This window comes from Myxocyprinus asiaticus, chromosome 15, assembly GCF_019703515.2.
Source record: "Myxocyprinus asiaticus isolate MX2 ecotype Aquarium Trade chromosome 15, UBuf_Myxa_2, whole genome shotgun sequence".
NCBI classification, from domain to species: Eukaryota; Metazoa; Chordata; class Actinopteri; order Cypriniformes; family Catostomidae; genus Myxocyprinus; species Myxocyprinus asiaticus.
In genome coordinates, this window is record NC_059358.1 from 19,673,622 (window position 1) to 19,699,103 (window position 25,482).

General features: G+C 38.8%; 2 protein-coding genes and 1 long non-coding RNA gene across 9 annotated transcripts; 1 reads left to right on the plus strand and 2 right to left on the minus strand.

Moving 5' to 3' along the window:
• Window positions 1-975: 975 nt before the first annotated feature.
• LOC127452599 (T-complex protein 1 subunit gamma) lies at window positions 976-9,582 on the plus strand. The gene is made up of 14 exons (XM_051718190.1): window positions 976-1,089; window positions 1,667-1,728; window positions 1,813-1,863; window positions 2,067-2,129; window positions 2,253-2,349; window positions 3,577-3,694; window positions 4,742-4,928; window positions 5,440-5,589; window positions 5,676-5,808; window positions 5,898-5,979; window positions 7,581-7,761; window positions 8,505-8,750; window positions 8,896-9,027; window positions 9,151-9,582. Exons 1-14 carry the CDS (start codon window positions 1,062-1,064, stop codon window positions 9,247-9,249), a joined length of 1,629 nt encoding a protein of 542 aa, XP_051574150.1. The 5' UTR covers window positions 976-1,061; the 3' UTR covers window positions 9,250-9,582.
• A 1,829-nt stretch (window positions 9,583-11,411) lies between these two features.
• Window positions 11,412-14,174, minus strand: LOC127452601 (uncharacterized). 2 transcript variants are annotated; one of them, XR_007899294.1, is made up of 3 exons: window positions 13,999-14,174; window positions 13,469-13,616; window positions 11,412-12,677 (listed from the first exon to the last, which is right to left on the minus strand). It is a non-coding gene; the product is annotated as an uncharacterized LOC127452601 (long non-coding RNA). The 2 variants fall into 2 exon arrangements; XR_007899293.1 differs by having other exon boundaries at window positions 11,412-13,616.
• Window positions 14,175-14,369: 195 nt separating this feature from the next.
• LOC127452600 (transmembrane protein 79-like) lies at window positions 14,370-22,051 on the minus strand. 6 transcript variants are annotated; one of them, XM_051718193.1, is made up of 5 exons: window positions 21,957-22,051; window positions 20,636-21,208; window positions 17,663-17,857; window positions 17,240-17,462; window positions 14,370-16,016 (listed from the first exon to the last, which is right to left on the minus strand). In XM_051718193.1, the coding sequence occupies exons 2-5, from the start codon at window positions 21,195-21,197 to the stop codon at window positions 15,815-15,817; spliced, it is 1,182 nt and encodes a 393-aa protein (XP_051574153.1). In that variant the 5' UTR covers window positions 21,198-21,208; window positions 21,957-22,051; the 3' UTR covers window positions 14,370-15,814. The 6 variants fall into 6 exon arrangements, with proteins under 6 accessions (XP_051574153.1, XP_051574155.1, XP_051574151.1 ...); XM_051718195.1 differs by having other exon boundaries at window positions 14,370-15,888; window positions 21,747-22,051; XM_051718191.1 differs by having other exon boundaries at window positions 21,747-22,051.
• Window positions 22,052-25,482: the final 3,431 nt, after the last annotated feature.

Below are 25,482 nucleotides of genomic sequence, written 5' to 3' on the forward strand. Positions count from 1 at the left end.
TTAAAAAAGGTACTAAAAGAATTACTGGAATCGTTACTGGAACCGTTAAGGAACTGGAATCATTAAGAGGAATCGGAATCGTAAAATTCCTTATGATTCCCAATCCTAGTTTTACGAAACTTCCTCTGTGGGTATTGTAGGAGAGATGACAAGTCATTGGAGGTTCTTGGAGGAGTACTTTGCAAACAAGTTATAAAGATATATCAAATTTTAGCCTGTTCTAGAGCCCAACGATGGCCCTGTCAAGGTACTCATAAAGGGAGTGTTTAATGTTTGCAGAAATAATAAAGGAATGGATGAATACCTCATACTCTGTGTTGAGCATATTGTTCATGCACATTTTGTATTATGTTTATTTATTTATTTATTTTATCCCCTTTTCTCCCCAATTTGGCATGCCCAATTCCCACTACTTAATAGGTCCTCGTGGTGGCGCAGTTACACACCTTAATCCGTGTGGCGGAGGACAAGTCTCAGTTGCCTCCGCTTCTGAGACAGTCAATCCGCGCATTTTAGCACATGACACAGCGGAGACTCACAGCATGTAGAGGCTCCTGCTACTCTCCGCGATCCACGCGCCCCATTGAGAGCGAGAACCACTGATGGCGACCACGAGGAGGTTACCCCATGTGACTCTACCCTCCCTAGCAACCGGGCCAATTTGGTTGCTTAGTAGACCTCGCTGAGCTACCCAGGCTCCCCTGCAGGCAATAATGCAGAACTGTAGAATTTATAGTTTTATATAATATAATACAATATTAATCATTATGTAGAGTTGTTATATCTGGAATTGCGTATTTTTATTTTTTCTGGAGATTTGGTTAAAGCTCTCCTCACAACTCTAGTCAGCTACGTTCCAGAACTTTTCAGCGGTGCTACACTCTAGATCCGCCTCTTAGGAGTTTTTGATTGGTCGAGGTGGGTGTATGTCAAATACCTCTCGATTGTTGATTGGTCCTCTGTGGCTGAGTACCCAGTCACGCCTCGTGCATCCTCTCTTCTCTAACCTCTTGCCATTGTGCGCGTTGTCCGGTGCCGGTGCGCTAAACCACGCCGCAAACATGATGGGTCGACCGGTTCTCGTGCTTAGTGAGTGTTGCTTTCATTATTCCATCTATTAATATGCAATAGTAACTTTAACACAGGACGCTACAGGACTCGGCAACCGTTAATATAAGAGCTTCATTCAAGCTGTAGTGCTCGAGTGCTAAGCTAACTGGTGTGGCAAGGGGGCCTCGCGTGTCTGACAAGCTCATGTCAGTGTTCAGATTAGTCATTGTGTTAGCTTCATAGCTAACGCTGATTTTTAAAAGTGATATTGCCAATAACATATCACAAATTATTGTAATGAAACTAATGCTGTTTAATTTTTAATTATCCGATGGCTTTATATGGCAGCCGTTTCTGTCTACCGGGAGTTATAAGAGTAGCAGTGAGCTAGCAGCAGGCTAACTGCTCAGAGGTTGAGGCTGTGCTGACCAGTGCTGCACCTTGTGCATGTTTGAGTTGAACGATAATATTCATATTTACCGTATATAGATTTTTATTTTGTGCCGGATTTTAAAGCCTCGTGCGTTCTGTAAATCAGCTTGTCCTAATGATTTAAAAATGGGGCTTATCAAATTAAGAAACTTATTTGATGGTCACTGGTTTCTGCCCATAATAGGTCAGAACATCAAGAGAGAGTCTGGACGGAAGGTCCAGATTGGAAACATAAGTGCAGCTAAGGTGGGTCCGTTATTTTTCCCAGAGAGATAGCTGACATACATGTCAAATTGCTCAAAATCACTAACTTGCTTCTTCCCTTTTCAGACCATTGCAGATGTCATCAGGACATGTCTGGGACCAAGGGCTATGATGAAGGTATATTTCTGATTTTCAAACTACACGAATATTTGCATATTTTGGCGCATTGTACATTGCAAGATTAAACATTGATATTAGCTCTGAAGCATGCAGTGCCTCAACCCCTCACCTGGAAAAAGAAGTTTGCTTTGCTTGGAGAGAGGGTGTTGCTCTAGAGTCTAGAATGAGGTTTGATGACATGTCTTGTGGTTTGTGTGCAGATGCTTCTGGATCCCATGGGTGGTATTGTCATGACCAATGATGGCAATGCAATTCTGAGAGAGGTGAAATAGAGTTCCATTATTCCTCCCACGAGTCTATGGATTTTTATTTCAGATTTGTTTGTGCTTAATTGAATGTTTACACGTTTTCATTGCTCTCTCTTATGTTGTCTCTACCACATTCAGATCCAGGTCCAGCACCCTGCTGCCAAGTCCATGATTGAGATTAGTCGTACACAGGATGAGGAGGTTGGAGATGGGACCACCTCTGTTATTATTCTGGGTGAGGGTCATTTTTTTCCCTGTACCGTACAGAATCAAGAGAAACAGAAAGAAATTGTTCATTTTGTTCTTAAAGGGTAAGTTCACCCAAAAATGAAAATTCTCACATTTACTCACCCTCATGCCATCCCAGATGTGTATGACTGACTTTCTTCTGCTAACCAAATAAAAGATTTTTAGAAGTATTTCTCAGCTCTTTAGGTTCATACAATGTAAGTGAATGGGTGCCAAAATTTTGAAGCTCCAAAACCCACATAAGGGCAAAATAAAAGTATTCCAGATGACTGTGGTGGTTAAATCCATATATTCTGAAGTGATTTGATAGGTGTGGGTGAGAAATAGATGAATATTTAAGTCCTTTTTTTTTTTTTTTAACTATAAATTCTCCTCTCTGCTCAGTCAATTTCCACTTCCACTTTCTCATTCTTCTGTTTTTGGTTATTCACATCCTTCTTACACATCGCCCCCTTTATGGGCAGGGAGGAGAATTTATGACAAAAAATGACACAAATATTGATCTGTTCCTCACCCACGCCTATCATATCTTGCCTGAACACATGGATTTAACCACTGGAGTCATATGGATTACTTTTATGCTTCCTTTGTGTATTTTGGAGTTTCAAAATTTTGGCACCCATTCACTTCCATTGTGAGGACCTACAGAGCTGAAATATTCTTCTAAATGTTTTAATTTGTGTTCCGCAGAAGAAAGACATATGCATCTGGGATGGCATGAGGGTGAGTAAATCATGAGAGAATTTTCATTTTGACAAACTGATAATTCTCTCATCATTTACTCACCCTTATTGCATCTCAAACTCATTTGATTTTCTTTCTTGCTCACAAGAACACAAATTAAGATATTTTAATTGAGATATATCTGTTTGTCCATACAATGCAAGTGAATGGGGACTAAAATTTCAAGTTCCAAAAAGGACATAAAAGCAGCATTGATGTAATCCATAAACCTCCAGTGGTTTAATCGGTTTTGCGATGATGAATTTTCATTTTTGGGTGATCTGTTCCTTTAAATTTCATTTCTACAACTACTTTGTGTTTTGTTTGCAAGAATCACATAATCCTCACTTATATTATCAGATGGTTTTTTTGAAGTGCCACAATTTTTTTCTGGGTTTGATGGGAAAAGTTGAAAAGAGTGTAACTTTCAATGCCCAGCTATTGTTAGAGGCTACTTATTGTGTTGTGATGGCTTATTGTGTCTTTGCAGCGGGTGAGATGCTGTCAGTGGCTGAGCAGTTTCTGGAACAGCAGATGCATCCTACCGTGGTGATCAGTGCATACAGACAGGCTCTTGATGACATGTTGAACATACTCAAAGACATCAGGTAATCTCACACATTTACAGTATTCAGTGTTTCCCACAGGATTTTGTGAGACTGTGGTGGGTGGACCTCGGATCGTCTTGGGGGGGTCTGGGTGCATGCTCCCCCGTAAGAACATTTTGTACATTTTAAAGTTAAATGCATAAATCTGGTGCACTTTGAGAGCAAAATTAAAAGGCTGGATCTATGAAGAACTTTGTGCTCTTGTAAACAATTTTGTGCTCTAGTAGTAATTTAATCATAAACACATTGGTTGTATAGATATGAATGGTGATGACATGGCAAAAAAAGTCACACCCACAAAGCATAAACGAGACGGAGTTTAACACAGTTCACAAATGGTCAAAACACAAAATTGACTAGAGCATACATTTGAGCCATGGCTCGACATTAAGCATTGTCATGTGCTTAAATTGGTCATTCACTTGTCCGAGTGAAAAAGAGAAAATAGGACTTTTAAGTTACATGCTCAAGTAACATGTCAAAGTTTATGTTGTATATTTTTCTAAAATTATGACCGATGCCCAACCTAATAGTGTACCTATGCAATCAACTCAATTCTCTGTGACAGAAATGTAAAATGCACTGGGTAGGGGAGGAGGCTATTGTCATATGGTAATTATTTTGTTACCTATGGTAGTCAAATAAAGAAAAGCCTCCATTGCCACCATTAACAGCAGGGATGCTCACAGTTCTATGGAATGAGATCTACTTTTTCATCATGTTATTGCAGCAAGATCTATCATGTACAATACATGAATACAGAAACCTTTGTTATTATGAGAAGTGTAAAAATATTTTCGGTTCATTATGAAACTGTGGCGGGACAAATTAGGTGGGCCGCCACAGTCTAGATAATTAATGGGAAACACTGCAGTATTTAAAAGTTCTGTATGAGTTCTCGGGCATAATGCAGCATAGGTTTATTGTCAGTGGATAGATAATTTGTAAACTCTCAAGGTAGGGGCTTGTAATTAAACAGCTACACACTGCTGTACCAAGATTTTCCCATGCTCTTGAGTCTGATTGTCTCTCTACTGCACTCTGTAGCACCCCAGTAGATGTGAGTAATCGGGAGATGATGCTGAAGATAATAAACTCAGCCATCAACACCAAAGCTCTTAGCCGCTGGTCCACTCTGGCCTGTAACATTGCTCTTGATGCTGTCCGTACTGTTGAGCTGGAGGAGAATGGACGCAAGGAGATCGACATAAAGAAATATGCCAAAGTCGAAAAGGTTGGAGAGAGCTGGGGGGATTTTTTTCTTATAAACTTCACTTTGATTCTGGGTTAAGCATTAGTTAGCCCAAACATGATAATTCTCTCATCGTTTACTCACCGTTATGCCGTCTCAAACTCATTTGATTTTCTTCTGCGGTACACAAATGAAGAGCGTGTGTACATGCACAAAGCTGCCTTTATTTCCTTTTTGGAGCTTGACATTTTTGGACCCCATTGACTTGCACTGTATGGAGAAACATGCATCATATCCATAAAAAAAACCGTAGTTTGTGCTCTGCAGAATGAAGTCCTACATGTTTGAGACTGCACAAGGGTAAATGATGGGAAAAACATAATTTTGGGGTGAACCGTTTATTTAAACATTCTTATGAAATGTGTATGTGTACTTTACTGCACTTCCTGTGTTAGTAATATTTTGTTAATAAATATGTGTTTTAATGGTCTCCATTGAAAAATGGCATTTAAGGGAATTCTTCTAAATTACTTAAATAATTGCTGTTGTGTAGGTGCCTGGTGGCTTCATTGAGGACTCATGTGTGCTTAAGGGGGTTATGGTAAATAAGGATGTAACTCATCCTCGTATGAGAAGACTCATCAAGAACCCCAGAATTGTTTTGCTCGATTGCTCTCTGGAGTACAAGAAGGGTGAGAGCCAGGTGAGGTGCAGTCTGAATCCAAAATCCATTTGTAAACGTTTTATAGACCTTTAAAACTCTGACCTTTGGCATCACTTTCCTCTCAGACTGATATTGAGATCACTCGTGAAGAAGACTTTGCACGCATCCTGCAGATGGAGGAAGAGTACATTCAGCATATCTGTGAGGACGTCATCCGTCTCAAACCTGACCTGGTCTTCACTGAAAAGGGCATTTCAGGTACAAATATGCACTTATATGCTTACAAGAATGGATGGTGGTAAGATCAGAACTTTTTCATATTTGTTAATGGTTTGTCCTCTCTTTAGATCTGGCTCAGCACTATTTGATGAAAGCAAACATCACTGCTATCCGTCGCGTCAGAAAGACAGACAACAACCGCATTGCAAGGTGTGAAAATATCTGCATTTGTCAATATACTTTTCTAGGCAGAAGTTTGGACACACATTCATTTTATTACTATTTTCCGTATTTTAGAAAAATAGTTAAGTCCTCAAAACTGAAAAACCTCAAACGGAAGCATGTGTGTTATGTTTTGGCCAAAATTGTTGAATCAAAAATGTCTTATATTTGAGCTTTTTCAAAATAAAAATGCTTTGCATACATCTCTGCGCTCACTGATCATTCTCAAGAAACTTTGTGAAGTAACCACTTGGGGTTTAAATCGCCAGTTTCATCATGATATGATGTTGTATCGATTCTCTTTGCCAGCGATCTGATGTTGGCAATGCCTCAAAGTCTGCCACGAAACGATTTCCATTCAGGGGCCTGCCTTTTATATTACAATATTATGTGCCTATTTTACACAATCAATTACTCTTATTATGTCAAAAATGCAACCAAAATATAATTTGAGTTTGAGTTCTCTGAAAAGTGCAAATCCAGTATCCACACTGGTACCTCTAAAACAAAATAAGGTTAATACAGAAAAATAAATAAATAGTCATACAATCACATAAGTGATCATCAATCATTTGATGACAGCTCATTGCCTTTTGGAATGAGGTAAACACAAGACAATTTGTTATCTCTACAATAGTAAAGCAAGTCTTTCGATCCAAAATACTCACTACCCACAACAGGAGAGTATGTGCTATCTGTGTTTTTCTTGGCTACATCTTCCACAGTTGTATTGAAAAATTCTGTTACATTTTACTGTGATAAATTCTAGTAAGGGGGTTGATGTTAAGATGAAGTCTTTTGAATCTAATTGATTTTGGTGCAGCAGGGCAGGCGTTTCCTCTTTCCCTCGTCAGTGCTGTTCAGAATATCACGCATGTGAGCTGCTCCGCACTATCCTGTCACCGGAGCTTGCAGCCCTGTTGACGCGCATGCACACGGATTGAGCAGAGCACAACTTCAATCACTCAGCACACATCCGTGTCCCACATGAAAAGCATATTTAGTGCTTATAAAGCGAGATGAATATCATAAGGTTGATGCATCGCATGACGGATATGTGTACAGACGTGGCTGGCATTATAGTTACAAAATAAATAACATCTTAAAATATACATAGGTCTTCACGCATTGTATCAAGGATGTTGCATCGTTGGTTATTTGATTGCATCGATCCGGATCGATGGATCATTACACCCCTAGTATCCACCCGGGTTGCTTTATTGAAGCATTATGAAAGGAGTTCCCATATACTCTGGAAACTTCTTGGCTGCTTTTCCTTCACTATCTAGTTCAACTTATTTAAGTTTTGAAAGAAATTCATATATTAGCACAATTTCTACTAGTCTACAAAACCAATTTCAAGCAAAATCCTATAGCTCGAGAAACAAATAATAATAAAAAAAAAAAAATCATCAGAACTTAAATTAAGACATGTCCAAACTTGACTGGTAGTGTATACTTCCATTTATTAATAAGTTCGTGTTTGTAGCTCACTACAAGACAATTGCATGTTTTACTAGAGTTTAAAAAGCATGCACAAAGTGTATTGTGGTACTTTTGTCTTTTATATTTCTGCTTGTCTCTTTCAGAGCATGTGGGGCACGTATTGCCAGCAGAACAGATGAGCTCCGTGAAGAGGATGTTGGTACAGGAGCTGGCCTGTTTGAAGTGAAGAAGATCGGTGATGAGTATTTCACCTTTGTCACAGAGTGTAAAGACCCGAAAGCCTGTACCATCCTGCTGAGAGGAGCCAGCAAAGAGATCTTGGCGGTGAGAGAAGACTGGAGTGGGTGCCAAAAAGGGACAAGAAAAATCATTAAATTTGTTATTCTATGTTGAAGATTAGTGAGAATGTGTGTTTTTTTTGTTTGTTTTTTTTCTCTCCAATTTGGAATGCCCAATTCCCAGTGGGCTCTAAGTCCTCGTAGTGGCGTAGTGACTCTCCTCAATCCGAGTGGCGGAGGACGAATCTCAGTTCCCTCCACATCTGAGACAGTCAATCCGTGCATCTTATCACATGGCTTGTGGAGTGTGTTACCGCAGAGATATAGCACGTGTGGAGGCTTCACACTGTGCTCCGCAGCATCAACGCACAACTTACCACGCGCCCCACCGAGAGCTAGAACCACATTATAGGGACCATGAAGAGGTTTCCCCATGTTGCTCTACCCTCCCTAGCAACCAGACCAATTTGGTTGCTTAGGAGACCTGGCTGGAGTCACTCAGCACACCCTGGATTTGAACTTGCGATTCCAGGGGTGGTAGTCAGCGTATTTACTCGCTGAGTTACCCAGGCCCCCAGTGAGAATGTGTTTTAATAATTATAAAGGTCTCCCATAGAAAAAAAAAAAGTATAATTAAAAAGAGGTGCTCTGGTGTTTCAACAGACAATTTGTTAAAAAAAAATTTCAGCTCAGCCAGAGTTTGTTTTGGCTTTGGATAGAGATTGGGCATTTTGCCCAGATTAATTAGCTCATCACAATATGACTGATATTCTGTCTCTGCTTTCTCAGGAAGTGGAGCGAAACCTTCAGGATGCCATGCAGGTATGTCGAAACGTTCTGTTGGACCCAAATCTGTTGCCTGGCGGTGGAGCAGTTGAGATGGCTGTGTCTCACCGGCTGACGGAGCGTTCACGAGCTCTGACCGGTGTAGAGCAGTGGCCGTACCGGGCTGTTGCTCAGGCCCTGGAGGTCATCCCACGTACACTCATCCAGAACTGTGGAGCTTCAGCAATACGTGTGCTCACATCTCTTAGGGTAAGATTTTTTTGATCAACAAGGTGATCGAAAAAATACTCTGTTTTAACATGTTGCAGTTAAACGGAGTGCACGTCTGCTATTTCTATTCTTCTGAATAATGGACATTCAGTTTGTGTTAAATGTCTCTTCAACCCTTTTTCAGGCCAAGCACACCCAGGAGGGCAACACTTCATGGGGGGTCAATGGAGAGACAGGAACCCTGGCTGAAGTGGAGCAGCTGGGGATCTGGGAACCTCTGGCAGTTAAAGCCCAGACATACAAGACTGCAGTGGAGGTAAAGACATATGTAGGGATGATTCAGGGGATGGTAAAAATGATTCTGGTTCAGATTCTTTAACAATTCTTTTAGTACTTGTAAGGAAGAAATATTACATAAATATTGATGTCTCTTCTTTAGACGGCCATCCTGTTACTGCGCATTGATGACATTGTTTCTGGTCACAAGAAGAAGGGAGATGGCCAGACGGGTGGCGCACCCATGGAGGACAAGGAATAGGGAAACAAGAGATACAGGGAATGGACAGTTGAGACCACTACCAGATCTGCTGGCAAATAGTGAATGGAATGCAACTAATGAAGAGCATATATTCACAAGCATTTGTGTGCAAAACACCTTCCTCAAACAGAATGTGTTCTCATCAGATTGCCATTTGCACCATTGCGTTGTGTTGTATTGTTAGGCCAGAAGCTCTTCCCTCATTTAGTTTTTTCTCTGGCAAATGAAACCCTGGAATGGATTAAGATGTTCGTGCTAGTATCTCTGTGATTCACTTTACTGGTATTGTTACTTTGTATTTCTTACTGGTGATAAATTTCAATATCTAATCAAGTTGTTGAATTTTGCCTTTTTTTATATATACATTTAATTTTGAGTAAATTTGTCTACAAGGACAGGTTGAGGTTAGCCCCTTGATAATAAATCATGCATTGTCTACATTGTTAAACATTCACCACCCAAAAGAAGCCACACTAGCTGGGTCTCCATCCCAATTTTTATTTTTTTTATAAGAAATCCTGAATGGAAACGCTTGACATGCGAATAAACTCTTAAAATTCACATAAAAGTTAACGCGCTAGGAGGTAGATTTTCTAGAGTGAACGATGACGTGTCATGACCATTTGTAAAGCGTGTTGACAATGCGCTTGTCGGATGGTGTAGGTGTGCGAGAGCTCAACGAAAGGCCCGACCATTTTTCAAACGTAGCCCTGGTTAGTCAAAAGTTCTTCACCCACAGCTCGTCGTTAAAGTGGGTCCTCACAATCCACTAGGACCGTTTCGAGTGCAGGTGCTCCCAGGTATATATGGAGGCTGTCGGTGAATGGGAATAGCCATTTGAGTCCTAATTATGTGAGCTATTGCATTTATTCACCGACATCTTCTAGCAGCATTTAATATAATATAACAATTGCTTTATTACAGCAAATACAACTCCACGAAGAGGTCGTTCAGCTGCTCCATGACCAAAGGTGAGCTCCCTCAAGATAATGCATATTTACAGTTCATGGAGACGCTTAATGTTTCACCTTTTTTTTTTCGTCAATTTTTGAGAAATGTGCATTAAAAATGCAAAACATTTTGATGGAAACCCAGCTACTGAAAAGTGTCAGGTTTAAGCTATGTTAAATATTTAATACACTCATGACATCCAGGTTATTCATTATGAAAATTGTTACAATTTGTTAAAATAAATCAAATAAAAATACATGTATCAAAATTGAATTTCCATTTTCCCAAAGTTTTAAATATTTAATACAGGTATTTTGCCAACAAATGTGTTGAAGAAATAGATATTAACAGAAACTGATCTAAATGAGTTTTGATAACATTTTGAGGACATGTTCCCCTGCTTTCAAAAAAGCAGTATTTACTATACAACAGCGGTTGTCAAAAGTTGGGATTAAAAACATTGGAATTTAATTTTTTTTAATTATTTTTCTTTAAACCTCCACCTGCTGAAGATTTTACTTTGAAGGTATTGCTCTGATTAAAAAATATTATGTAACAGAACTGAAAGCATGGTGCAGATTCACTAAACTTCAGATCACACAGAAAGGAAGACCATTTATAGATGCTTTTAATTTCATTTGAACATTAATTAGTCTGCTGCGTTTCATTGCATCCATTTAAGTTACATGTTTAATTTGATGCCAAAATTACATTTTGATTTAGGCACCACTGAATGAAGCTTTGCTACATTCACTGAGCTGGCAGGCATTTGGACCTAATTGGTTGCTCAATTACTTCCAACACGCAAGATGTCTTCACTCTGTCTGCAGTGCTTGCCTGAGACAACCACATACATTCAAATCTGCCCTAATTATGTCATGGTGAAATGCTCTGTATAAATGTAATGTTCATTCATAACACTTTCTGGTTGTCAAAATGTGGGACATTTCCATAGATAATGTGATGAACCTCATCTGTGGTTACTCTGTTAGGGTCGCCTGTGTGAAACTGAGGGGAACTGACTTCATACATCCACCAAAAATTACCTCAGTACCAGTTAATTATCACAAAACTTTTTAAGTAAATGTCCTGGTCCAATTTGTCCAGGCGGGGCTGGGGATCATTAACCTTTTCATGAGTAGGGTCTAAATTCTCCTGCAGTGGAATTAGTTTCTTTTGTATGTGACACTGCACAGCCGGTAGAGGGTGAGTTTTTCTTAAAAAAATAAAACTAAATACTGTATATAATATAGTAAACATTTGAACAAATGGGTTATGTCTGCAGTATTGTATTTTTTTAATTTTTCGTTTTTATAGCTGTAAAAAACAAATGAACAAATAATATCATCAGTCCAGTTTGCCTGTATGCACTATTTGACTTCTCAGACATTGTGTGTGTGAGAGAGAGAGAGTGACAAGTGCTAATGTAAACAGACTTTGCGTGCATCAGATAATCACACTCCATCAGTGTTTTCACTGTGAGTATATGAGTTTTAAACTGCTATCGTGGTGCTTTTGTGATAGTTTGGCTGTCTTTTTCAGAAAACAAACATATTATACACCTGAAAAGACTGTTTGAATTGCTGTTTGTGTGAATAAAAACCGCATCTGCACCTTATAAGCTGATGTGGCTGTATGCATGGGAAGATCACGTTTAGATATGATGGTTTTGCATTTACAAGCTGTGAAATGTTATTGTGGTACTTGTGACAATTTGGCAGTTTGTTGCAAAAAATAAACCGATTATGTGCTTGAAAAGACTCTTTAAGTAGCTGTTTGTTTGACAAATGACAACCCGCTACTAATGTAAACAAATGGCAGCACATATCGGAGGAGGATCGCGTTTGATGTATTGACTGTAAACGTGCGTATAAGAGCTGTAAACTTTTTATTGTGGTACTTTGGTGATGAGATGCATGTATGTATATAAATATATAACTTATTCTGTGGTTTAAATGACTGCACGAGCAACTGTTTGAGCGAATATAAATTACAGGTGCTTGACCAGTGCAGCCTGTGTCGGTGCGAAAGCCGATTTGAATCTGGCAGCTTGTAACATAACTGGCTGTTGCAGAAATACACGTGTGACGCTACTCTGCAGGGGGCCATTAATTAACCATCACATGTGTGACAGTACGTATGAAAGGGTTAAGATTCTTTACATTGTGATTACATGACAGATATGCACATTTTACCCCCAATTTTCATTATCGCAATGTGAAAAAAGATATTTAAATTATAAAGTATTTATACATTGTAGTAGAACTCCCCTTGTAAGCATTTTATTTGATTTCTGATTTAAAAAATAAAATACATTTACAACAGCTTTTTACTGTAATACAGTAAAACAAAATTACTAAAATTCAGACTGTGTTATGGTAATGAGAATCCTTATTGAAAACAATGGCAATAGAAAAAGTAAAACACCCTGACCTGTTACCATTGTATATTTTGTTAACAAATGTAATACATTTTCACTGTTGGTTAAGTGTCCAAAAGCATTTGGGGCCACAAGCCCGTAAAAAAAAGGAAAATTGTTATATATTAAATTTATACAAATTAAACATTTGAAAACAGCACTTTTTAAAATGCTTGCTCAGGTTAAAGAAATATTCCAGGTTCAATACAATTAAAGCTCAGCTGACAGCATTTGTGGCATAATGTTGATTATTACCATAAAAATTAACCTTGACTCATCCCTCCTTTTCTTTAAAAAAAAAAAAAAGCAAAAATCTGCTTTACAATGAAGTACGTACGATGCAAGTAAATGCCGCCAATCGTAAACGTTCAAATATTCACTGTTTCAAAAGTATAGCCATGACGAGTAAACAACATTGGTTAACATAATTTTAGTGTAATAAAATCGCTAACTAGCCTTTTCTGTGTAAAGTTATGTACAATTTGACAACTTCATTGCCATGACGACGTAACACCATAAACCCTCAAAAGAGCAACTTTACAGGCAGCTCCAATAATACACGAAATTTAAAGAATTAAAGTGCTTTTAAAAATTACAAGCTTCACATTTCTGCCTTTTAAACCCTCCAAAAACTACCCCCATTCACTTCCATTGTAAGTTCCTTACTGTAACCCAGATTTTAGCTTCTTTTTTTTTAAAGGAGGGACGAGTCTAAATTAATTTTTGTGAAAATCCATATTATGCCACAAATGCTATCGATTGATCTTAACTTGAATTGAACCTGGAATATTCCTTTAATCAAGCAAATTGCCAGTTTGTAGAATGTGCTCTATTGACATTAAGGCTCACCTGAGAATTCCTCCTGTAATTGGGAAGCAGAATGAAGGCTCGGTAGGGGTCTCGAGAATGTGCCGATGCTGAAAGCTCTATTTAAGACCCTCCCACCTGCCGAGTTTGAGATGTTCCCCACGGTCCTCCAGCGGGCACGAGTGAGCTCCTAGCGTATGAACAATGTAATTGGTAAAAAGCAATATATTACATAACTCAATTTGCAACTTCCGAATGGCAGCTGGCACTAAATCGATAAAACTACACGTACGCAATTCAGCATAAAACAACTGAACACCATCACGGGTCAGAATTATCGCAACTCTTCGGGCAAATACATTTCATTAAGATGCGTGTAAAAAAAAAAAAAATTATATATATATATAATTATTATTATTTTATTTTTTTCAAACGTGTTTTGCATATCTCGGCTATTTTGATTATGTGGCCATTTCAGCGAACCTTTGCTTGTTGTAACTGTTCGCATGTATTATAATATTAATACGGTCTTTAAATCTTTAGTTAAAACATGTCAACGGACTGCTTCTTACCATTGCACACGTTTTCGGAATTGGCAGATTCCTCATCCGAAAAGACAAGCACTGTTTCCTTCTACCTTGAGATGTCATCCTGCCACAGATTTATAACGTAACATATATTTTCAAAGTTTGAAAAGTCTTCAAGGTCTGCCGTCGATTTCCCATGTTTTATTTGTCAAATGACAGCAGGAAATACCTTTTTTTCCTCCGACAAAAATTGAATTGGGAACTTGTTGAACAGGTTCATCTGCAAACAGACCACCGGCTGTCCCATGTGACCAGGTGCAGGTTTTATATATTTGAATATATATATAAAAATAAAGGCAAAATAAGTCATTAAAACAAAAAAGTCAAAAGTTAGAAAATAATTTTACTATGACAAATGAACAAATACAGGAATTATTTCCAGCACTACTATACATATTTCTACTATATCTTATATTTGCAGCCATTAATAAATATTTTAGTTTACAAGCTCCTCTTGGAGATAGTTATAAATCTGCATAAACTTTTAATAGATTTGTAAATGGTATTTCTACATTTTTCACACTGTAAATAACAGCACACTGCCTTAAAGTACAAAACAGGAAGCATCCTTTGAAAAATGACAAGCTCAGACAAACCACAAGCTTTACAAATCTCACAATTCTTTACAAGTTTTGAATTAACAAGCAATGCTTTAAGACCAAATTCATATATACATACTATGAATTTCTCTGTCTTATTACATTCTACATACATATTTAAATAGTTGAAACCACTCTATATGGAGCTCTTGTTATTTAGAAGCTTATACTGCATCTGCTTTATGTTTGGCTTCACTACAGGGTACATTTAATGCAGTTCATTTACAGTGTCTAAACTAAGTTTCACTACACAACTTCCATTTAGAAGTTTGCTCTGAAAGAAGTCTCCTCTCCCTGCCCTTTATTTAAAGGAATAGTTCACCCAAAAATGAAAATATGCTCATCATTTACTCCTCCTCATACCATCCCAGATGTGTAAGACTTTCTTTCTTCATTTGAACACAGATTTTTTTGAAGAATATCTCTGCTCTGTTGATCCTCACAATGCAAGTGAATGGAGGCCAGAGCTTTGAAGCTCAAAAAAAGCACAAAGGCAGCATAAAAGTAATCCATACAACTCTGGTGGTTAAATCCATGTCTTCAGAAGCGATATGATAGGTGTGGGTGAAAAAGTGATCAATATTTAAGTCCTTTTTTATAATAAATGTCCACTTTCACCAACCCTCCTAAGCGCCATCTTGTCCCCATGGAGTTCTTCATCTTGGGTTTTTGGTGATTGACATTCTTCGTGCATATCGCCACCTACTGGCTAGGGAGGAGAATTTATAGTACAAAAGGACTTAAATATTGATCTGTTTCTCATCTACACCTACCACATCACTTCTGAAGTCATATGGATTACTTTTATGCTGCCTTTGTGCTTTTTGTACCATCAAAGTTCTGGCCACCATTCACTTGCATCTTGTTTGTTCAGCAGAAGAAACAAAACAAGTCTTACAAATCTGGGATGGCATGAGGGTATAGAAAATTATTAGAATTTTCATTTTGGGGTAAACTATTCCATTAATCCCCATCCCTTGATTCCTCTCTTCTCCTTGGCAGTTTGACCGGAGTTCAGTAAGTTTTAACTCCTGGCCGTGATATCGAAGTACTCAGAAAAGGAAGGAGAGGAAATGAAATCACAGTTGGATTAAACCTTATTAGACAAAAGTCTTACATTCCAGTTCAAATTTAAGATGTCTCCAAGCCTAAACAGATCTGGTCAACATTTGGCAGTTGAAGAGGCTTCAGATGCGGCCTGTCTAGCCCCAGAACCTCTGCTTGACTGAAGGAACAGATGTTTCTGAATCTGGGATGTCCGGAGCGAAGATAGAACCTGCGGAATCGGAGATGAAGATGAAGTAGATGTTGGCCACCAGCATAACCAGCATCGGCAGAAACGAGAATCCAAAGCCAACACCTCTCACACTGCTGTCACATGCTGCTGCAATCCAATACAACAGCCTATGATGCACACAACAAACAAAATTTTAATAATGCCTAATACACAATAATGCAGTGTCCTAACCAGGCACAACGCAATTTGCCCATCCACACTGAAAGTGAAAATGCTGCACATGGGGACAATCACATTCAAAGAGCAAATATAACATTAAAGATTTTAGTGATTTGAGGGAGTGCCTTTATAATTGTTGTTTTATCACACTGTATCTGGTTAGGTGTTAGGGGTTGTTCGACTTCAGACTGAACGCATTCTTGCGCTAAAAAAGCTAGATGCAGTGCAACGTATGAACGTACGTACGTTGTCTTGAGACACATTAAGTTCAAGTTCTTTTTAATTTGGCACGCCATCTAAACAATGCTCATGACGAGCATTGAAGATGAGCGAGATGCTGAAAAAACAGTGAAACGTGGTGCAATGGCCAAAGACGTCTGCCTAGTGCATATTTACATAGATAAACGATATTAAAAAAAAAAAAAAAAAAAAAAAAAAAAATACAAAACAACAGCACAGATGGACACAAAAATGCGTTCGGTGTGAATGGCCCAATAGGTGTTCTTTCAATGCAGTAGGATGGACAGCACTAATTTTGCTAAGAGAGCATACAAACAAAAAGTTTTCTGTATGTACTGTAATCAGTGGCAACTTTGTGCAATTTCAATAAAGGAACAGTTCACCCAAAAATGTAAATTTGGTCATTACTTTTGTTATTTCCTGTTAGCAAATATGGCGACACGTTAATAACATCAAACCTCATTGGTGCTTTACTAAGGTTTGATGTTACTGATGTGTCACCATATTTGATATGTGCGCTGTTTATGGGAGTTAATCATTGATTTGATTTGAGAGTGAATCACAACTTAAATTTGGGTCTTTTCATCACAAAAATCTCTTATGGTTTTAAATCCTGAACTATGGATTTATGGTGGTTTTGCATTTTATGGAGCTTGCAGCCCAGAGTCACTATTTACTTCCATTAAAAGGCAAAAATGTAACTTTTGTGTTTATGAATGAAAGAATCATTTTGGTTTGGAATGTCATGAGGGTGAGTAAATAATGTTTTCAATTTCTGGGTGAACTATTCCTTTAACAGGAAAAATTAATGAATTGGTCCTTGCCAATTGCCAGATTGATGCTTAGCTCAGCCTAAGGCTTTCCTCATATTTTTGTGGCCTTTTCTACATCACAGATTCAGTCCTATAAGTTTAAAAAAGGGATTCTGTACCTGCCAAGAGCAAAGACGATGGTCAGTAGAGGAACTAGTTTAAGCCAATCCTGAGTCAGATAAGCAGCCATCACAGCCAGCTGAAGGAAGTAAAGGAGAAAGAGACGGAGGGAATCCTCTACATAGTGCTGGTGGACAGTCACATGCTTAACTTCCCTCTCCTCCTCAAATCGCGGCCTCAGTGAGCGATACCTCAAACGGGACACTCCTAGTACCAACATACCTAAGAGTGAAAAAGAAAGAACAGAATAAAATTTCAAAAACAATTGTGATGTCCTCAAATCCTTTCTTTTTAATGTTGTAGCCTATTTAAGAGCATTTTACAATTCCACTATTGAATGAACAACTAGATACTTGTCTTTTCACAGAGTAGATACAGTAAATCACCACAGCCCCCTATTCAACTGGGAACCTTCTGCTTACCGAGCACAATGGGTATAACGCCAAAAACAGAGCAGCGCAATGTGTAGACCAGCCTTAAGGGGGCAGTGTCAAGCAGAGGGGCATCAAAGGGCAGGAAGACATATCCACCCCACACCAACAATGGGAAGATCAAGGCCGAAGTGAACATGGATGCACTGAGTTTAAGGGCATCACGATTAGTTTCACCACAGCAACCTGAAAGAGAAAGAGAGGTCAGACCTTTGATACTGCAATAAAAGTACAGGTGCATCTCAATAAATTAGAATGTCGTGGAAAAGTTCATTTATTTCAGTAATTCAACTCAAATTGTGAAACTCGTGTATTAAATAAATTCAATGCACACAGACTGAAGTAGTTCAAGTCTTTGGTTCTTTTAATTGTGATGATTTTGGCTCACATTTAACAAAACCCACCAATTCACTATCTCAACAAATTAGAATACATCATAAGACCAATAAAAGAAACATTTTTAGTGAATTGTTGTCCTTCCGGGAAGTATGTTCATTTACTGTATATGTACTCAATACTTGGTAGGGGCTCCTTTTGCTTTAATTACTGCCTCAATTCGGCGTGGCATGGAGGTGATCAGTTTGTGGCACTGCTGAGGTGGTATGGAAGCCCAGGTTTCTTTGACAGTGGCCTTCAGCTCATCTGCATTTTTTGATTTCTTGTTTCTCATTTTCCTCTTGACAATACCCCATAGATTCTCTATGGGGTTCAGGTCTGGTGAGTTTGCTGGCCAGTCAAGCACACCAACACCATGGTCATTTAACCAACTTTTGGTGCTTTTGGCAGTGTGGGCAGGTGCCAAATCCTGCTGGAAAATGAAATCAGTATCTTTAAAAAGCTGGTCAGTAGAAGGAAGCATGAAGTGCTCCAAAATTTCTTGGTAAACGGGTGCAGTGACTTTGGTTTTCAAAAAACACAATGGACCAACACCAGCAGATGACATTGCACCTCAAATCATCACAGACTGTGGAAACTTAACACTGGACTTCGAGCAATTTGGGCTATGAGCTTCTCCACTCTTCCTCCAGACTCTAGGACCTTGGTTTCCAAATGAAATACAAAACTTGCTCTCATCTGAAAAGAGGACTTTGGACCACTGGGCAACAGTCCAGTTCTTCTTCTCCTTAGCCCAGGTAAGACGCCTCTGACGTTGTCTGTGGTTCAGGAGGAATATGACAACTGTAGCCAAATTCCTTGACACGTCTGTGTGTGGTGGATCTTGATGCCTTGACCCCAGCATCAGTCCATTCCTTGTGAAGTTCACCCAAATTCTTGAATCGATTTTGCTTGATAATCCTCATAAGGCTGCGGTTCTCTCGGTTGGTTGTGCATCTTTTTCTTCCACACTTTTTCCTTCCACTCAACTTTCTGTTAACATGCTTGGTTACAGCACTCTGTGAACAGCCAGCTTCTTTGGCAATGAATGTTTGTGGCTTACCCTCCTTGTGAAGGGTGTCAATGATTGTCTTCTGGACAACTGTCAGATCAGCAGTCTTCCCCATGATTGTGTAGCCTAGTGAACCAAACTGAGAGACCATTTTGAAGGCTCAGGAAAACTTTGCAGGTGTTTTGAGTTGATTAGCTGATTGGCATGTCACCATATTCTAATTTGTTGAGATAGTGAATTGGTGGGTTTTGTTAAATGTGAGCCAAAATCATCACAATTAAAAGAACCAAAGACTTAAACTACTTCAGTCTGTGTGCATTGAATTTATTTAATACACGAGTTTCACAATTTGTGTTGAATTACTGAAATAAATGAACTTTTCCACGACATTCTAATTTATTGAGATGCACCTGTATAATTGCAGGTTACTTTGATCTGTTAGGAGCAGGATTCGCAAAATTAGCCCTTTGCCTTCTAGTATGACTCATAAAGGAAAAGTTCACCCAAAAATTTAAACTTTGAATATGAGATTATTCATATGTGATTACACATTGATTATTCATTGTTCAATATTTGATTGGCAGTGAGATGGTATTAAGATGATACTGGCTTCCATCTTACAACCTCTCAAGCCGACACACCTGCCTACAACCAACTATGTTTGATCGTTTATATACCAATCATAAATTTATGAATTAATACATTTTAAAATGATTTTCCAATTTGCTTGATATTTTATAAGATAAAATATTCTAAACATCATGATACTTATTTTTTGGGGGTTATGTAGCATGTACAGTATATGTGATTGTATGAATAGATGTGTTAAGGTATGCATGCTACATTGGTATTATTTATTGCTGGAGTGAATAATGTATTGTCTGGTTTAGTATGAGTTGGCTTAAAGGTATAGTTCAATCAAAAATGAAAATTCTCTCATAATTTTGTCATCCTCATGCCATCCCAGATGTGTATGACTTTCTTTCTTCAGCAGACCACAAACGAAGAATTTTAGAAAAATTTCTCAGCTCTGTAGGTCCTTACAATGCATGTGAATGGTGATCAGATCTTTGTAGCTCCAAAAATTACAATGGAAAAATAAAAATAATTCATATAACTCCAGTGTTTAAATCTATATCTTCAGAAGCGGCATAATAGGTGAGGGTAAGAAACAGAACAATATTTAATTCCTTTTTTACTCTAAATCTCCCCTTTAACTTTCACTTTCAGATGTGAAAGTGAAACTAAACAGGCACCACATGTGACTTTGATACGTTTCTCACCCACACCTATTATATAGCTTCTGAAGATATGGATTTAACCACTGGAGTCTTATGGATTATTTCTATGTTTCCTTTATGTGAGTTTTGGAGCTACAAAGATCTGATCACCATTCACTTGCATTGTTTGGACCTACAGAGCTGAGATATTTTCTAAAAATCTTTGTGATCTGCCGAAGAAAGAAAGCCATACATATCTGGGATGGCATGAGGGAGAGTAAATGATGAGATAATTATCATTTTTAGGTGAACTATCCCTTTAAATAACTAAAGAAAAAGGGTTTCATCTCTACTTACAGCAGCGTGGTTTGCTTTGAATTATCCAGTCATGGTCATAGTCTTCAAGCGGTGTTCCATGTGTCCCTTGCGCCACCAGAAAAGAGCTTTTCTCTTCTTTGCCATCTCTCCAGTCGCCTACAGTCTCTTGAGTAAACTCTGTCTGGCTGGTGGAGTGCAGAATGGTGATGTTGGGGCTAAAAACTCTTGCAGCATTCTCTGGCATAACGTTCAACTCTGCCACCTCAAGTCTCTCTTTCCCAGGCTTCATCAAATCCTCACCCAACTTCCTTTTCACTCTCATCCCAAACTCCTCCCTCTCGCTCTCCGTCCGGCTCAATCTACCACGGAATGTGATACAATCGGATCTTACACTTGTGCTCTCTCCATCCTTGCCTGCCAGAATCTGTGGTTCAAGTTTATTCTCAGGCCACTGTAGGGTACTGGGTTCCATATATGCAGACCTGATCAGGCCCTCCTCCAACCGATCAGTGCTGCTCATGTCTTTTGTTCTCTTGGCAACATCTGATACCCTTTCAGGGGTTTGGGGCTCTGCTGCTGGTCCAGGAGGGCCCTTGTCCATTGTTCCTGGGCCTGGAGACAGACATTTTGGCAATGAAAGAAGTGGAGAAGCTGGCAACAGTCTGTCTGAGAAACGTTTTAAGATGTTTACATTTTGCGAAAGTTAATTTACTCTCACCAAAAAACAACATTAATGAACTTGAATGTTCTTTACAGTTGGTCAGTGTCCCTATAATACAGCAAAGCAGAGCAAGAATGTAATCCAATTTAGATTTACTAACTTTGGCCTACTGTTTGCATACCACAGTAGCCTACGGTTCGTTTTCATTTTCCCCCAATACATGTCATTTGAAAATTAGAGCAGGCAATACCGCCCTATGCCATTTTGCCAGAGTTCTTACCACATCACCTACAGATTAACTGTGCTAACTATAGTTAAGGAAACCACAGGTAAAATCATGGAACATCATCATGGTCGGATTGAAGTAACTGTGGGTCTGTTGACGCAAAATTTATTCCGCGAGGCCGCAAAACAACAACGCCACGATATCACATAAATAAACAGACCGAGTTCAGAATGGCACACAATTCATTAAACGAGAATACTTACTCTCTTAAAGTAGTCTGTAAAATCGCTATAGGTACATCTGATCTTCACGTGTAATTTAGGTATGAAGGCGATTGCTAAACCAGGCCGAAATAAGTCTAAAGCAATGTGATATATCAAAAACACTCCAAACACCAAAACACGTGCAACCTACACGGATTATGGGGCGTTTGGCACGTTAAGTATTATGGTCAAACTTTCTAATGTACTCACTCAGATATCAGCGCAGAATGTTGTTTTTCAGGATTGTTTTCCTCGTTTAATGAAGTGAAACTAGTGGAAGTTCAGGTGTGTCCAGGTGAAGTTAGTTAAAGGGACAGACATTTAAAGGGGAAGTTGCTGACTAGTTCGGTTTCATGTCACTGGCGCCTTTGCACTGTGAGCCCCTTTCTATGCATACACCACTGATATAAACTCAGCAAGTGTTTAAACAATGTTTTCCATACTTGCTCAATGAACCATAAACAATTAATGAACATGCATCTGTGGAACGGTCGTTAAGACACTGGCAGTGTCTCGTTTGGAAGGCTGCATGCTAGATAGGACGCGTCCTTTGAAGGCTGCAGTATACCGAGTGTCCTCCTTTAAACAAGCCTCATTTAAACTAGACGGCCTTCGTAGGACAAACGGAAACGGAAGTAACATGGTTGCTATGACAGCACGCCACTCTTTAACAAGTAGGAGTGCTTTGAGTGAGAAGGGAACAAAGTCCCTCTGGAAGGGAATGTATGAGGTACATTTTAGGAGAGTTATAATGATGTAAAGAGAAAAGAAAATAGATTTTACAGGTGTACATTTAGTCTGTAATACTTTATTTTAATTATATATTAATATAATTATACATATTATATACTCTGCACCCATCTACTGAGGTACTTCAACTTGGGAATTAACATTCCTTGCGTTTGAACATCATATTTACAGGCAAATTGGCATCATTTTTTTTTTTTTTTTTTTACATTTCCGTTGAAGCAAAGAATTGTGGGTTGTGAGTGCCTACGAAGGATACACCTCATGCATCCTCCGAATTCCTGTGAAAGAAGGTCACATTCGAAGGCTGCATTTGAAGTGTCCTACTCGCTTTTCTGAAACGAGACAGCCTCGATGACGTATGCGGCCGACAAATGCGACCTCCGGAGGACGCATCCTTCCAAACGAGACACAGCCACTAACAGCTTACAGACGGTAGGCAATTAAGGTCACACTTATAAAAACTTAGGACACTAAAGAGACCTTTCTACTGACTCTGAAAAACACTAAAAGAAAGATGCCCAGGATCCCTGCTCATCTGCGTGAACATGCCTTAGGCATGCTGCATGGAGGCATGAGGACTGCAGATGTGGCCAGGGCAATAAATTGCAATGTCTGTACTGTGAGACGCCTAAGACAGCACTACAGGGAGACAGGAAGGACAGCTGATCGTCCTCGCAGTGGCAGACCACATGCAACAATACCTGAACAGGATCGGTACATCCGAATATCACACCTGTGAGACAGGTACAGGATGGCAACAACAACTGCCGAGTTACACCAGGAACGCACAATCCCTCCATCAGTGTTCAGACTGTCCGCAGTAGGCTGAGAGAGGCTGGACTGAGGGCTTGTAGACCTGTTGTAAGGCAGGTCCTTACCAGACATCACCGGCAACAGTGTCGCCTATGGGCACAAACCCACCTTCGCTGGACCAGACAGGACTGGCTGGACTAAAGTGCTCTTCACTGACGAATCGTGGTTTTGTCTCACCAGAGGTGATGGTCAGACTCACGTTTATCGTTGAAGGAATGAGCATTACACCGAGGCCTGTACTCTGGAGCGGGATCGATTTGGAGGTGGAGGGTCCATCATGGTCTGGGGCAGTGTGTTTAGGGACACATTATTCCATTTCTGTTAGTCACATGTCTGTGAAACATGTTCAGTTTATGTCTTAGTTGTTGAATCTTTATGTTCATACAAATATTTACACAAGTTTGCTGAAAATAAAAGCAGTTGAAAGTGAGAGGACGTTTCTTTTTTTGCTGAGTTTATATAAGCTATAGAACTGGATTGCTCATGCCATCATATCAGTGAAGCCACTGCGCCACCATATTGCTATGCCCAAACATTCCAATGTCCCTATTGACTTAATAGGAAATCATCTAATTTCAACAAGTAAACATTAGTCATTTAATCACTGATTTTATATCTGAATGTACATCCCTATAACACAAACATCCTACACATGTAATTATTTATTTAAAGTCGGGAATGTTTCCTGTTTCTTGAAAGCCTGAGTGAGTTATGTATATCTGTATCAAACTGTATCAGCCTCTAACAAACTTCATCAGTGAACAGATCAGCTGAATGTAAACAAGTTCACTGAACTGAGGTAAGATACAAACAGACATTTTCAGATTATTTATTGTGAACATCAAAGTGTTTGTTCAAATGTACTTGTTTTATGTTTTCATCAAAAAGTGCCTTGTTCTTGCAGTCACTTGAATAAAAGCACACGCTCTCTCCCTCTTTCACAGGTGCAGTGGATGCGCAGAGAGGGAGACACGCAAAGCAAATGTAGTTAAAATTAAACTGATACACTAGGTTTAAATGGCAAATGAACACGTATTTATGACATGTATCCATGTATGACTACAGAGAGCACTTTAATATGATAACAAGCAAATCCTGGGCATTAAAGGCAATTTAGAAGTTCTGGTCTGACTTTTTAAAAGTCCCTTGTGGGGGTAAGGACCTATTGTCACCCTAAACAAGCAGATATTACAGCTTTTCCTACTTACATCACTTGTGGACAGTTTTATCGCTTCATTTGGTGATTGTCCTGCTGCATTGATAGGCTGAACACCGGGGCAGGTGAATGCTCTGACATCGTGATCTGCGTATATCTTCTCCTCAACGAATATGATCCATAAGGAGCAAATTAAAAATTAAACATGATTGTCACTAGAGGGTGAAATGCAACTGTCCTATCTGCAGGTCAGAGATGGTGAAATGGGGGTGTTTTCTCCTGTCAGTCATTGATGCACTATAAGAGTTTGGGCATACCAAGATGGCCGCTCAAATACTTCTGGTGGCTTCAACTCCTGCTGGCAGTTTACCGTTGCATCAGCGATCCAGTTCTATATATATATATATATATATATATATATATATATATATATATATATATATATTTACTGGCAAAAACTCACTGCCCCTCAGAGAAAACTTCTAGCAGAATTGCAATGTTTGTTTAAAGCAATGAAATTTCTTTATTAGAAATAAAAAATAAAATAAAAAACCCCTACACATTATAGCAGACACTCAGTTTATAATAAGGACAGTTTTGGTGGGAAAAAATTGCACAATGAATGTAGCAAAATTCACGTTAAAACAAAATCTTCCAAAAATCTAAAAATATTTTTTTTTGTCATCACTGGCTTTTAAGAAGAAAAAAAGTATCAGTGCTTGGGTCTCTGAGAGTTAAGCTAACACTCACATAAACGAGTATAGAATGTTACTATTTTGTATTAACTTTATTAACAAGATTTATCAATTTAATAGACAAAATAGATCATAGGTAATTTCAGAAAATAGGCTACTGAGAGGGTTTAGTATGTGTGTGTTGATGTTATTATAATATTTATAGGCCATACCTACTATAGCATGCAATATTGCATTATAAAGAATATTGTGGTAAGTTCAGTAAAATTTAAAGAATTTCCCAAATATAGGGGGCCTGGGTAGCTCAGCAAGTGAAGACGCT